Source organism: Dromiciops gliroides, chromosome 3 (assembly GCF_019393635.1).
Source record: "Dromiciops gliroides isolate mDroGli1 chromosome 3, mDroGli1.pri, whole genome shotgun sequence".
Classification (NCBI taxonomy): domain Eukaryota; kingdom Metazoa; phylum Chordata; class Mammalia; order Microbiotheria; family Microbiotheriidae; genus Dromiciops; species Dromiciops gliroides.
The window spans coordinates 449,435,169-449,449,063 of NC_057863.1; the positions used below are offsets into that span (position 1 = coordinate 449,435,169).

At 35.3% G+C, this 13,895-nt stretch overlaps 1 protein-coding gene across 3 annotated transcripts in view; it reads left to right on the plus strand.

Moving 5' to 3' along the window:
• Positions 1–13,895, plus strand: part of LOC122751490 (sodium channel protein type 1 subunit alpha) — a 209,111-nt gene that overhangs the window by 151,486 nt on the left and 43,730 nt on the right. For all 3 annotated transcript variants that reach the window (XM_043998558.1, XM_043998559.1, XM_043998560.1), the window contains exon 19: positions 10,178–10,298. In XM_043998558.1, coding sequence (XP_043854493.1) covers positions 10,178–10,298 — 121 coding nt within the window. The remainder of the gene's footprint in view (positions 1–10,177; positions 10,299–13,895) is intronic.

Consider the following 13,895-nt stretch of genomic DNA (forward strand, 5'->3'; position numbering starts at 1 on the left):
CTTACTAAATATCAGAAATACATTAACGTTAACTTACAATTAAAAAAACTTGATAGAGATACTTCTTGTTCTCAGGGGGATGATCTTTGGGTTAGAGAGTCAATAATTCTTCAGTTTATTAGATAAAAGACTCTGTAGAAGTATAAATATTACTGGGGTCCTTTCTTTTGATATTTTATTACAATCTTGCTGACAATCTCTCCTGATATGTGTATATATGCACAAGAATGAAATATTTGCTGGTTTACATTGGACATAATAAAAGTAATATTGGGGCAGCTAGGTGGCATAGTGGATAGAGCATTAGCCCTGGATTCAGGAGGACCTGAGTTCAAATCCAGCCTTAGACACTTAACACTTACTAGCTGTGTGACCCTGGGCAAGTCACTTAACCACAATTGCCTCACACACCCCCAAAAAAAGAAGTAATATTAATATGTTATAAATTTCGGTGACTCTCATTGATTTCTAATATATAAATATTGAAGCATTTTTATGTTAGAGCATACAAAACTTTAAAATATTCCTATGATAATATTCTTTACTTGTTTCTTAATGTTTTAAACCAGTTTGAAATCATTTCATGAATAAATACTGAACCATTTTAGAGCTCTTTAAATTTCTCAGGCTTATGTCCATTTTAATTTATCTCTTATTATAGTTTTAGTTTCATTCATAGTAAAAAAAAAAAGTATTTTACCTAAGACAGAAGTGCAGTGGCTATTCGTGGCCAGATCCCACCCATCAACATGGAAACTTTGACCTTCTCCCTTTTGATTTTGGGCTAGTTCTTCCCTCTTTAGGCAGCCTGGCAGACCCCCGGTCTCAGCGGCTCACCATATTGGGGCCAGACTTACTTTGATCAGCTTTAGTTCACTGTCGCTCCGGATCCATGAGTTAAAGCAATCCACCAGCCTCAGCAGGAATTTCAAGCATATACTACCAAGCCTAGTTATTATACTGGCTTTAGAATAAAAGTCTATGTATCAATTCAGAGGATATGAAAAAAATGGTTTAATCTTGCTGTTTGAGTATTGGTGAGTGGCATTATCTTTCATCTTCCTTAAGGGCAAAATTATCTACTAGAGTAGACAACTTTTATTTTTCAGAGTCAAATATAAGTAAATTTATTCAAGAGGAATAATTCAATAATTCAGTGATGACAGCACCAGTTATTGTCATTGAATGTTTCTTGAGTGTCCGCAGGGTATGAAGACAAGTATAGTCCATAGATGCAATATGGTGTCTCTAATTTCTGAAAGTTCACATATTAAATCAGGCTGCCACAAATATTTATACAGCAGTGTTAAGGGTCATATGCAGATACCTATCTATTTTCAAATGGGTCAGCCCATTTGGGAATCACCAGCTAGGATTTTTCTACAGTTGATATAAATCTTAACTGAAGGCTAACAAAACAGTGAAGTTACTTTTTTTGTTGTAATTATTGAGCTAAAAAACAAGCAGCAAGAAAACAATTAAGGTAATTTGAAAAACCAAAATTTCATTTAATAGGAAATAAAAATCAGTGAAATTAATAAATAGGGGAAAACTAACAATTAAAAAAAGTGAAACTTTTAGTGGCAACTTTATTTCAACTCAATAAAAGGGTTTGGTTGGTAACATTTTCACTTCACTGTTTTCAATCTCTTCAGGTATAACTGAGAGTTTAATATTTCTGTCTAAATATCAGTTAGTTAATTTCATTTTCTAATATATATGGAACAAATTAAGAAAAAACTAAATAATTTGCCTTGCTGTTGTCTTGAGCTAGCATCAGCTCTTCTCAAAACACTCATTTTTTTTGTTGTCATTTAAAAAAAAAAATTTATCCACCTTCAGTCAGCTCCAGGCCATTTCACAGGTTGAGCCATCAATCAATTAACATTTATTAAGCACCTACTATGTTCCAGGCACTGTGCTAAGCATGAGGGATACAAAAAGAGGCAAAACAGAGTTCTTTCCCTCAAGGAGCTTATGTTCCAATGGGGAAGACAACATATAACTATATACCAAGCAAGCTATATACAAAATAAATAGGAAATTATGAACAGAGGGAAGGTGCTAGAATTTAGGTGTTGGGGGAGTCTTCCAAGTAAAAGATAGGATTTAAGATGGAAATTTAAGGAAGCCAAAGCAAGAAGAGTCTTCATTAAGAGTTCAGAGCAAGATAGAATGAAAATGTGAAGTACCATGTTGTCTCCTTTCTGCTAACCAGTCTTAATAACTGCCCTTTGAAAATTCTTGAATTTGGCCTGTAAGACTCTTATTCTTTATTTCCAAGGCTATTCATGTGCTCTCAGCTCTCACTTTTTTCTGATGTTAAATTGTTTTTTTAACACTATAAAGTATAGGCATTTCAATTGACAAGGAAATCTATTTGATAATAAAATTTTCTTTCTCCTATTTGTTCAAATACAACTTAAAATATAATTGCAAGCAGATATAATTTTATTTTGAAACAAAAAATGTTATCCCACTAATCTCAATTTTTTTCGTTTAATGAATAAAACAAACTCACTGCATCAATTGATGCATCTTGGTCTTTTCAGATATTCTTAAAGTCCAACAGTCCTCTAAAAGAGAGGAATGTAATGCTACCATTTATATGACCCATAGTTCTCTTTCTCTCAGGGACCCTCTTTTCACTCTGAACACAACACAACATCATTTTTCAAAGGACACAGAAACATGATCCTTCCATAATAACTGGGAAAAAACTATACAAACAAAAAAAGGTCTAAATAAGTTTTAAAAGGTTGTTTTATTTTTTTAAAAATATAACCCAGTTTTTGAGACATCAGGAAGACTTCTGTATAGATGGAAGAATTTACTTTTAGGAGTATGATATTAGCTAGCATTTATATATAGCATTTTAAGGCTTGCAAAGCATTTTACAAATACTAATTTATTTTGTTCTCCCAACAACCCCAGGAGGTAGACTCTATTATTATCCTGATTTTTATAGTTGAGGAAAACAAAGCAGACAAAGGTTGAGTAACTTGGCCAAAATTATACAGCTAATAGGTATCTGAGGCTGGATTTGAACTAGGGTTTTCCTGTCTATAGAGGAAATGAGATCATATAAATAGATTTGGGTCACATTTTTTGGAAAGCCATGAAAACCAGTGTGAGGAATTTGAATCCTTGATTACATTTCCTCAATTTTTGAAAATCTATTCTGGTTCTGGTTCTTAAAACATGAGAAATGGAGAGGCAACAAACTCTCTAATGAGATGGAGCTACCCTCCTTTTCTGAATTGTTATTGCTTAGTCCAGTAAGAATGAAAGGGAAATAATCCATATGTTTGGTCTTAAACTACATACAGGATGACCCCTGAGATTCCTTTGGGATTCTAATCTAAATTCATCTGAAATCTGACCAGTAGTTTGCTCTTTTGTTTTTTTGAGCCTGAATAGATTTCTCATCACATTCACTCAGCTGAGATAAAAAGCTATGTACATACAAAACTAAATACTCCATCATTGAATATGAACCAGTAGCTGCATTACTGTCAAAGGCTCTTAACCAGTTTTTTTTTCTAACTGTGCTTTGCCTCAAAAGTGTTTTCTCTGACTGTTGCATATGGCCGACACTACTGGTCATGTCTAAATAACTGATATATTGCCTGCCTTCTAAGTGGTTAGAAGAGGGGCTGGTGGCAAAGAGAGCATCTGGAATTTGAGGAAAAAAATGGAATTTGAAAAAAAATTTTAAACAATGTTAAAAATAAATAATTATTTTTTTTAAACTATTGCAGAGGCTCAGACTTCTTTCTGGCTAAATTCTGGGAACCATATTGAGAGGGAACATAAATAGATTAGAGGTCTTGGGGTCAAGAAGATTTGTATTCATTTTCTTAGTTTCTTTCTTTTTTTCTTTTTCTTTTTCTTTTTTTTTTGTGAGGCAATTGGGGTTAAGTGACTTGCCCAGGGTCACACAGCCAGTAAGTGTTAAGTGTCTGAGGCCAGATTCGAACTCGGGTACTCCTGAATCCAGGGCCAGTGCTCTATCCAGTGTGCCATCTAGCTGCCCAAGAATATTTGTATTCAAATCCTACGCTAGACATGTACTAGCTATGTGAGCCTGGGAAAATCTTCTCTGAGCCTCAGTTTCCACATTTGTAAAATAAGGATACAAACCTCTATTTCTAAGGGTTGCTGTGAGGATGAAATTAGATAATGTATGTAAAAATATATTGTGAAACTTAAAATTGCTATATGAATGGGATCCCTGTCCAAGTATTCATCCTTTTAGGTACACCACAGAGCTTGCTTTCCTCCTATCCAGCAGCCAAAGACAAAATGCCCTTGGCAGAGTGGGGCAGGAAGGGAAGGTTCTAAAATCACAGTCTTTTTTGACCAAATGCCATTTCCCAAAAGCTGACTGTGGCAGGTTCCTTCTTTAAGGTATCACAAAGCACTTTGATTTGTAATGCTCTAATGTGCATATTGCATGATATTGTATATACCAATTATCTACATTTGTGTCTTAGCCTTTACTAAACTGTCAACACCCTGAAGGCATAGACTGTATATTAGCTAAGCTTTGCATATCCTTCTGACCTAGCATAATGCTTCAATAACAGTGAGGAATAGGCATAGAGACTGTACCTATATATAGCCCAGTAAGTACTTAATAATATATAAGTTTACATAAAGAAAGATTGGCTGTCCTGCTTGGTCCCCTCAGGTGAATAGTTCTACCCATTTCTACAGGTATATCCCATTTAAGTGTCTCCCAGGAAGTAATATTTCATATTGGAGGTTTTTTCCTAGTGTTTTGAAAATTCTCAATCTTTATACTTATATCAAAACTGGCTTGTAATAAGAGAAGTAGAAAGTGGTCCTTTACACTGAGTCATAGGTTGTTGTTTTTCCAGTTACAGTCACAAAACATAGATTTTGCTATCAAAGACTAAGTTCCATTTTTAAGTCAAATTCAAGTACAGACCTGATAACAGACCAGTTCTTTTCATCGGTATATCAGCCTTTGGATACTGAATTTGTAAACTATACTTTGGCTTCAATTTCACAGCAACCTATGAAACAAACAAAAAATTAATATCCTCCATCTCTATAATTCTGCAATAACAATAGCAGAATAGCAGAAATAAGGGTAGAGGGTGCTAAGAATCACAATTTAGACCATTGATGAAAATGTGTATGACTTTTATTACTCTAACGGTGAGGTATTTGTCCAGTGACCAATGAGTTAGCATTATTAAAAGAATCAAATTGAAACTTTGACATTCTCTTAATTAATGGAACGAGACAACATAACAAAATTGTAACTAAATGGAAGGATGGCTTACAAGATCTCCTTAGAGAGAAGAAAATGGTCAGTGAAGTTGGTTTTCTAATGTAACCAAAGCCAATAATAAGCAGAATCTCACTGGGTACTGGAACATCTTCCCAAACCTCCTAATAATATGCAAAAGCAAAGGGACCATCATAAAGATAACTTTAGTTTATGTGTCAACTTCTATTGTAAAAGATGAAGAAACAGAAATTCTGTGAAGAACTTGACAAAATTCTCCTAACCAGGCCAACTTGTTGATTGCAATGGCATGTTGTAGATAGGGGAGAATGAGGAAAAACATATTAGAAAATATAATGTTCAAATTAGATATATAATGGAGTGCTAGACTTAGAGTTGTGAGAGACCTAGGTTAGAATGCCACCTCTTAGATTTATTAGCTGTGGCAACATAAGCAGTCTCTTCACCTCTCAAAATATCACTTTATGTATTCATAAAATAAAGATTACAACTAAGTCATGAAAATAAGGAAATGACTGAAGTGAATACCTATATTTGAATTTGTACTATTCAAGGTTATAACTCTGTAAAAAATAGTAATTGGTTTTGGCCCAATGGTAATGTGCAGTGTAAATTCAAATAATGCCAGCACTTCAGGGCATTCTCACTAACTGGAACCTAGTTGTGTAATTTTTCTTGTACCTAATACATTGTGTCACTGTGAGAACCAAGATATAAATATTAGCTATCATCATTGTCATCGTTGTTATTATTATTACCTCCTATGATTGTTGTGAAGATCAAATGAGATAATAAATATAAAGCACTTAGCACAATGCCTGGGACATAGTATAGTATAAATGTTAGTGATGATGATGATAAAAATGTACCAGTCCTTGCTCTCGAGGAATCATATTCTATTGATCTTAATTTTTTTTTAAATTCTGGTAATAAGTATTTTTAATTAACATTTCTCTTTTCTTTTGGTTTCTTTTTTCTTTGTTGTGGGGCAATGAGGGCTAAGTGACTTGCCCAGGGTCACACAGCTATTAAGTGTCAAGTGTCTGAGGCTGGATTTGAACTCAGCTCCTCCTGAATCCAGGGCCAGTGCTCTTTCCACTGCACCACCTAGCTGCCCTCATTTAATGTCTCTCTTACTACACCTTCTCTCCACCACCTCATTTAAGCAAAATAAACATGTAAAGAAACACAAAAAGCAGATACCTCAATACATGTATCTACATAGTCTGGCAAAATAAATTCCCACCTTAGTAACATCTGAAAATTCAAGTCTCTTTCTGCACTTCAAATACATCACCTCCATTCCTGGCAGGAAGCAAATATATTTTTGTACACGTAGATCTTTTGCCTCTTTCAGCTTACATTCTAGCGTACCAAATTTTAAAGGAGAATATTTACAAGAAAGACAATCAGAGATGATGGGGATGTTAGTAAATTTCATCCAGTGTGTGCTTATATTGTACTTATCTGGGACAAGCAAGACTAGCTATCAAAAAGGCTCACTGCTGCAAGCCTAGTATACAGATTAAAGTTCAGAGACTGGTGCTGATTGACTGGCGGGGAGGATGTCTGTGTACAGTTGATATTTAAACTATTCTGCCATTACTACAGGCCTCATTTTGGCTGATGGGGCATTTGATCTCTCCTGTGGCTTCTTCATTTAGCAGGATGGGGAGGCCACTGAAGTGCTTCCATCATTTACTATGGCAGGCTATATTTTGAAACAAATGCATTCAGTTTTGTTTTATTTAGCAAGGCTGTGTTCTCATTCTTTCCCAGAAGTACCTCAGAAGTACCCAGAAGTACACCATGCCAAAGAATGGTGGCAAAGGGGATAGAGTACCATGCCTGAAGTCAGAAAGACCTAAGTTCAATTCTGGCCTCACTTATTATTAGTTGTGTGACCTTGGACAAGTCATTTCACCTCTGTTTGTTTCCTAATCTGTAAAATGGATATAATAATAACATCTACCTCCCAGAGTTGTTGAGAGGATCAAATAAGATAATAATTGCAAAGTACGTAGCACAGTGCTTCATCCATAGTAAGTACTATATTAAAAAATGTTAGCTATTTATTATTATTTTTAATTATTATCATTTGCCTTACATTTTTATTACATTTGCTCCAAAGCAAGGATATAATTATGTCGGTATAATTAGCCAAGGCAGAAATTAAAAAGAGCTCACATCTACAACTGCTAAAAACTCAGACTTCTTAGAGTTCATGAAATAATATTGATAAAGCAGCCTTTAACATTTGCATTCATCTCTGACCTAGCATTTCTGTGAGGAAAATTGGCTTTGTTTCTAATCTGTCCAAAACATGTAAAACAATTCAATTACACTTCCACAATTTGGTAAGTAGGCAATTAAGTGTTTTCAATGAAATTAGTGTGGGAGTTATAGTCAGGAAGGCCTTAGTTCAATTCCCATCTCAAATAAGTAATAGCTGTGTGACCCTGGATAAGTCACTTAACCCATGATTCAGTTTCTTCATCTGTAACACCTAACTTATAGAGTTATAAGGATAAAATGAAATAATAAACATAAAACATTTTGTAAACCCTTAAAGCATTCTACAAATGCTAGCTATTAGTATAAGTACCTTTTTTTCCACTCCTTATGGGTATTAAGCATTCTCTTAATTTTGAAGATATCAATCATGCTATCTGTATAGACAGTGACTTCTGAAATTTGTTAAAAGTTATCAGGGAATATGGATTTGGATTCAATTGCTTGATTTACATTATTAAATGATGTGTATATTTAAATAGCTTTGACTTTCTTTTACATAATTTTCTTCTATATGATGAATTTGCAACAAAAAATATGATTATAATAGCTATCTTAGCACACTGTATTTAATTTGTTATTTCAAGGAGTAAAACAATTTGCCTCATTAAAAGTTTTTAAATTTATAGAGGGGCAGCTAGGTGCCACAGTGGATAGAGCACTGGCCCTGGAGTCAGGAGTACCTGAGTTCAAATCCAGCCTCAGACACTTAACATGTACTAGCTGTGTGACCCTGGGCAAGTCACTTAACCCCAATTGCCTCACTAAAAAAAAAAAAGTTTTTAAATTTATAGAAAGTTTTCAAATTTTATAATCCAGGATTTTTTAATACTCTTTCTTATCCAAATAGATAAGCGCATATGTCATTCAGTTTCGGGCATCACTGACCTTTTTAAAATTTCTAGAAAGAAGTATGTGGATTTTATGAATGCTATCTAAAATTGATGAAAGTCATTCTTAAGAGTTGTTGTTTCAGCCATTTCCCCCATTTCTAGTTTCACAGAGCACACTGGCATGCCTTTGGAAATATGCTATGTTCTCTATAGATAATTTGTCATAAATCAGATTGAATTTTCTGGGGCAGCTAGGGGGCACAGTGGATAGAGCACTGGCCCTGGATTCAGGAGGACCTGAATTCAAATCTGGCTTCAGACACTTACATTTCCTAGCTGTGTGACCCTGGGCAAGTCACTTAACCCTCATTGCCCTGCAAAAAAAAAATCAAATTGAATTTTCTTACCTTTTATTTTTGGCTTTCTCAGGTCTCCATCAGCACAATCTTTAACCTGTAGATAAAAGAATTGGGCTTAAGCAAAAGAAAACAAAAGAATGAGATGAACTTTGCAGAAATCCATTATAATAATAAAGTCCTATTGTACAGTATAGTGATGGGAAAGGGGAGGAAAACTGGACTTAAAGCTTAAAAAAACTGGGTTTGAGTACAGGGTGGGCCAAAAGTCACAAATATTTAATAAGTCCTTTTTTTGTTTTTAATTTGCAATACCATAGCATCATATAGCGTATATATGGGAAACAAATTTACATTACAGTGACAAATCAAATCTGGAAAATGAAAAATACAGAAAAAATGATTTTCAAAAAGCTATTAAAACATTAGACCCCTTCATGACTTTTGACCAACCCTGTATAAGCTCCACTGTTTACTTAGGCAAGTTGCTTAGTCCCTGTGAGTCTCAATTTTCTCATCCATAAAGTTTGGAACTTGGACTCTATAAATTCTAATGTTCCCTTCCAGCTCTAACATTCTAAGATTCTATTCATCCATCCAGGAAAAGTGAAAGTAGGCCACTGAATTTATTCATGAGCTGAAGAAAAAAATTCATAAATTAATCATTAAAATGTAAAATAACATAACTGATGTCATTCTCAAGTCTTTCTTCCTTTCCCCTCTCCTTCCTACTCCATTTCTTGTCTTAGTATCTCTGCCTCTGTCTCTTTTTTCTGTCTCTGTCTTTCTCTGTTTCTGTTTCTCTTTTTCTCTCTCTATCTCTGTGTCTCTGTCTCTGTATCTTTTTCTTTCTCTGTCTCTTTTTCTCTCTCCCTATCTCTTTTCCTCTTTTCCCCCTCCCCCAATACTTCTTATAGCAGCATTTTTTTTTTGGTGAGGCCATTGGGGTGAAGTGATTTTTGGTGAGGAAATTGGGGTGAAGTGACTTGCCCAGGGTCACATAGCTAGTAAGTGTTAAGTGTCTGAGGCCGGATTTGAACTCAGGTCCTCCTGAATCCAGGGCCGGTGCTCTATCCACTGAGCCACCTAGCTGCCCCAATATTTATAGCAGCATTTTTTTTTTGGCCCAATACTTCTTAATACAATATATTCTACATGATGGACACTGAGTAAATGATGCTGACTAATATTAGAACTTTGAAATAACATCTCTCACTATTCTGATGGGAAGCTGATCACCTCCTCATGTATACCTTTCACGTTTAACTCTCTTAACTTCCAGGAAACTCCCCAAAGAAGATTTTACAGCTTGGCACGAGAAGGGCACTTCCACAGCAGTACTCCTTCTTGCCTAGGCCATTTGTTAGTTACCAGAAATAAAGCGGTCTCTTTTGTTATGTGCCCTTTCTATGCAGAAACTTAATGAGAGCAGCAGCTCATCTGAAGGCAGCACTGTAGACATCGGGCATCCTGAAGAGGAACAGCCTGTAGCAGAACCTGAAGAAGCCCTCGAACCTGAAGCCTGTTTCACTGAAGGTAAATGAGTGAACCATTTGTTTTATTGTATGAAAGAGAAAAGAAAAGAAAGGAACTGGGTGCATAGTAACCTGGGATATTCCAATGATGACGTATTAGGAAATAAAATTATCCATCTGTCTACCTCCTCCCTCACAAAGGCATGAACTACTTACTTATGTGTCAAGCTGAAAAGCAATCTAATATTTATTAAGCATCTACTGTGTGAATCACACTGTGCAACATGCTGAGGGAAATACAAATTTTAGAGAAGACTTGATCTTACCTCTGATGGATCCAGGAAAGGAAAAACACACAAACAATAAAAAAGATAGGGATAGGAGCTTAAACTGTCATTTCTTTGGCATAGGGAACTCCCAGGTGAGGAAACTCCCTCTACCAATGCAGACAGACACCTTCTCTACAACATACAATCTTTTTTTTTTAAGTTACTTTTTAAAATTTATTTATTTTTAAGTGAGGCAATTGGGTTTAAGTGACTTGCCCAAGGTCACACAGCTAGTAAGTGTTAAGTGTCTGAGGCTGGATTTGAACTCAGGTACTCCTGAATTCAGGGCTGCCCCACAACATACAATCTTAGAACAGGGAGTTCTTAACTTTTTTGTGTGTCATAGACCCCCTTTGATAATCTGGTGAAACCCCTTCTCTGAATAATTTTTAAATGCTTAAAATAAAATACATATAATTTAAAGAAAACACAATTAAATTGAAATATGGTTATCAAAATATTTTTAAAACAAGTCCATGAACTCCAGGTTAAGAATTCCAGTTAGAGAGTTGCCCAGAGCACTGAGGTTAAATCAGGGTTACTCACAAAGATAAGACTTGAACCTGGATTTTTCTTCCTCTGAAGCCAGCTGTCTATCCTTATATAAATAATATTATATAATAATATGCAATATTTAAATACAAATTTATATTACCTGAATTCATTAAGGATTTATTAATCATCTAATATGTTCCAGGCACTATACTGGACAGTTTTATAAAAACAAAAACTAAATAGCCCTTTCCCTCAAAGGCACACATCTACTGGGGAAAACAACAAACACAGATAAGTGAATGAGATATAGATATGAAGAAAAAGTGAAATAATTTGGAAGGGGAGAGAGAAATGCTAATAGTTGGGGAGGATTTCAGGAAAGGCATCCTATAAAATAGGACACAAAGGAAGTATTAAATGAGACTAGGAATTCCTGGAGGTAAAGGGTGGGGGTGGGGGGAGAAGGAAAGCATTTGAGGATGGTGAATAGGGTATTTAAAGGTCCAGACACAGGAGATGGAATGTCATGCGTAAGAAGCTGAAAGTAGGCCAGTGAATCAGTGTAAAAAGGGGGAATAAGGTGAAATAAGACTGGAAGGAGTGGGTCTAGATAGATTGTGAAGGGTTTCATTTGCCAAAAAGAGACATTTACATTTGATCCCAAGCTACAACAGTCCTAGGTGATGCCAGAAGTAGAGACCATTAACTATAAAGATTATCAAACTACATGGAACAATTTCCCTTTGATTTGGGTTTTTTAAAGACAGCTAGGAATTTAGTAAGGAGAAAGACGATTTAGGCATACAAAATAACATAAACAAAGGAATTGAGGCAAAATGACCCAAGAAATGTTTGAGGGACAGAGTAGTCCAGCTGTCTACAGCAGGGCTTCTTAAAATTTTTCCACTCATGACCCCTTTTTGCCCAAGAAATTTTTATGCAACTCCGGGTATATAGGCATATAAAATAGGTATTCATAACCTTTTACTGTTTTATTGTTTTTGTAACTGCTATATTCAGTTATGTGACCCCATACTAGGTCGTGACTGACAGTTTAAGAAGCTAGACCCTGGAGTATAGAATAATTTAAATGAATGGACTGGATGGATGCATAAGGAAGATGAATACGGTAGTGGTAGGAAAGCTAAATTGAAGAGAGAAAAGAGGAGAGACAGATAGACCCATTAGAATGCTTTTGCATTAATCAGCACTGCTATAATGTAGCTAAGGGAAGTAAAAGTACTAGGAAGGAGGTAATAAGCATCTATACTATGGTTATGGAGTAGAAAGGAGGCAATGGATGTGAATGGTATTACAAAGTTACAATCAAGGTACAGGAATCTGAGAGTTTGGATGTGAGAGGAGAGGGAGAGGGAAGAATCAAAGATAATACCAATATGGCAAACATAAAAGATTAAGTGAATAAATGGTGGTGCCATTGTAGATAGAGTAGTATCAGAGGGAAGAACTAATTAAAAAGATAGTTATGGACTTGTTGACTTTGAGACACCAGTGGGACATATCTGGAGCAGAGGTACATATTTAGGTTAACGAAAAGGGGAAAACACCATTTGTCAGTGCATTCAAAAGAATTTGCTACAACATTGTACCTCAGAATGCATCTTTTTTATCTTGTTGAAGGTCAATCAATTTCTTAATTGACATCTGTCACTACAGTTAAGGCATTTCCTGCCTTAATTATAAATGCCTAGATAGAATCTTAACTATCAATCAGAAACATTTATTAAGCATCTACTATGTGCTAAGAACTGGACCAAATATTAAGCAAACGTGTTCTCTCTTAAAGCAAAAAAAAAACCCAAAAACCCAAATGTTTGATTTAATGTTTCCTTAAAAAATGTTTTAAAAGGAGAGCTTTAGGACTCTTTGGCACTTTGAAGACAAGTCTGAATTCTCATTAACAGAATCTGTTTTATAGACATGACTATGCATTAAAACTGGACAAAATACTTGTACCCCATTTTAGTAAAGTAAAGCATACTTGTTTTGTCATTTTCCTTAGATGAACTATGAAAATGAATACTAATTAAGCCTAGCAGATAATAATAGCTAACATATATATAGCATTTTAAGGTTTATAAAGAGCTTTACAAATATTACTTCATGTTATTCTCAAAAACAACCCAGAGGGCAGCTAGGTAGTACAGTGGATAAAGCACTGGCCTTGGATTCAGGAGGATCTAAGTTCAAATCCAGCCTCAGACACTTGACACTTACTAGCTGTGTGACCCTGGGCAAGTCACTTAACCCCCATTGCCCGCAAAAAAAAAACCCAAAAAACAAACAAAACAAAAAAAAAACCCAGAAGGGTAGATGCTATTATTCCCTTTTTACAAATGAAGAAATTGAAGCACACATAGGTTAAGTGACTTCCCCAGGGTCACCCAGCCAATAAATGTCTGAGGTAGGATTTGAACTCAATCTTCTAGAATTCAGGTCCAGAACTCTCTCTACTGTACCAATTAGTTGACTCTGAAGAGATGAGCCTTTTGAAAATAAGAGAGTAAGCTTAAGATAAATGTAGTACACCATGCCTAGAATTTTTAATCCCATTTTGTTTGGTTTTCATAGGAATTTGAGCCTACTGGACCTTTAGAGTTTATGGACTAACATTCTTTTACCTCATGCTATTTTATCAGCCTAGAATGCTCTTTCTTTTCTTCTCTGCCTATCTACCCTCAAGGCTCATCCCATTTTCTCTTTATGAACTTCTGTTTCTTTCTTGTACTCTTATTTAAATGAGCAAGGTGACATAGTGGATAGAGCACTGGATTAGGAGTCAGGAAGACCTGAGTTTGAATCCTACCTCGGAT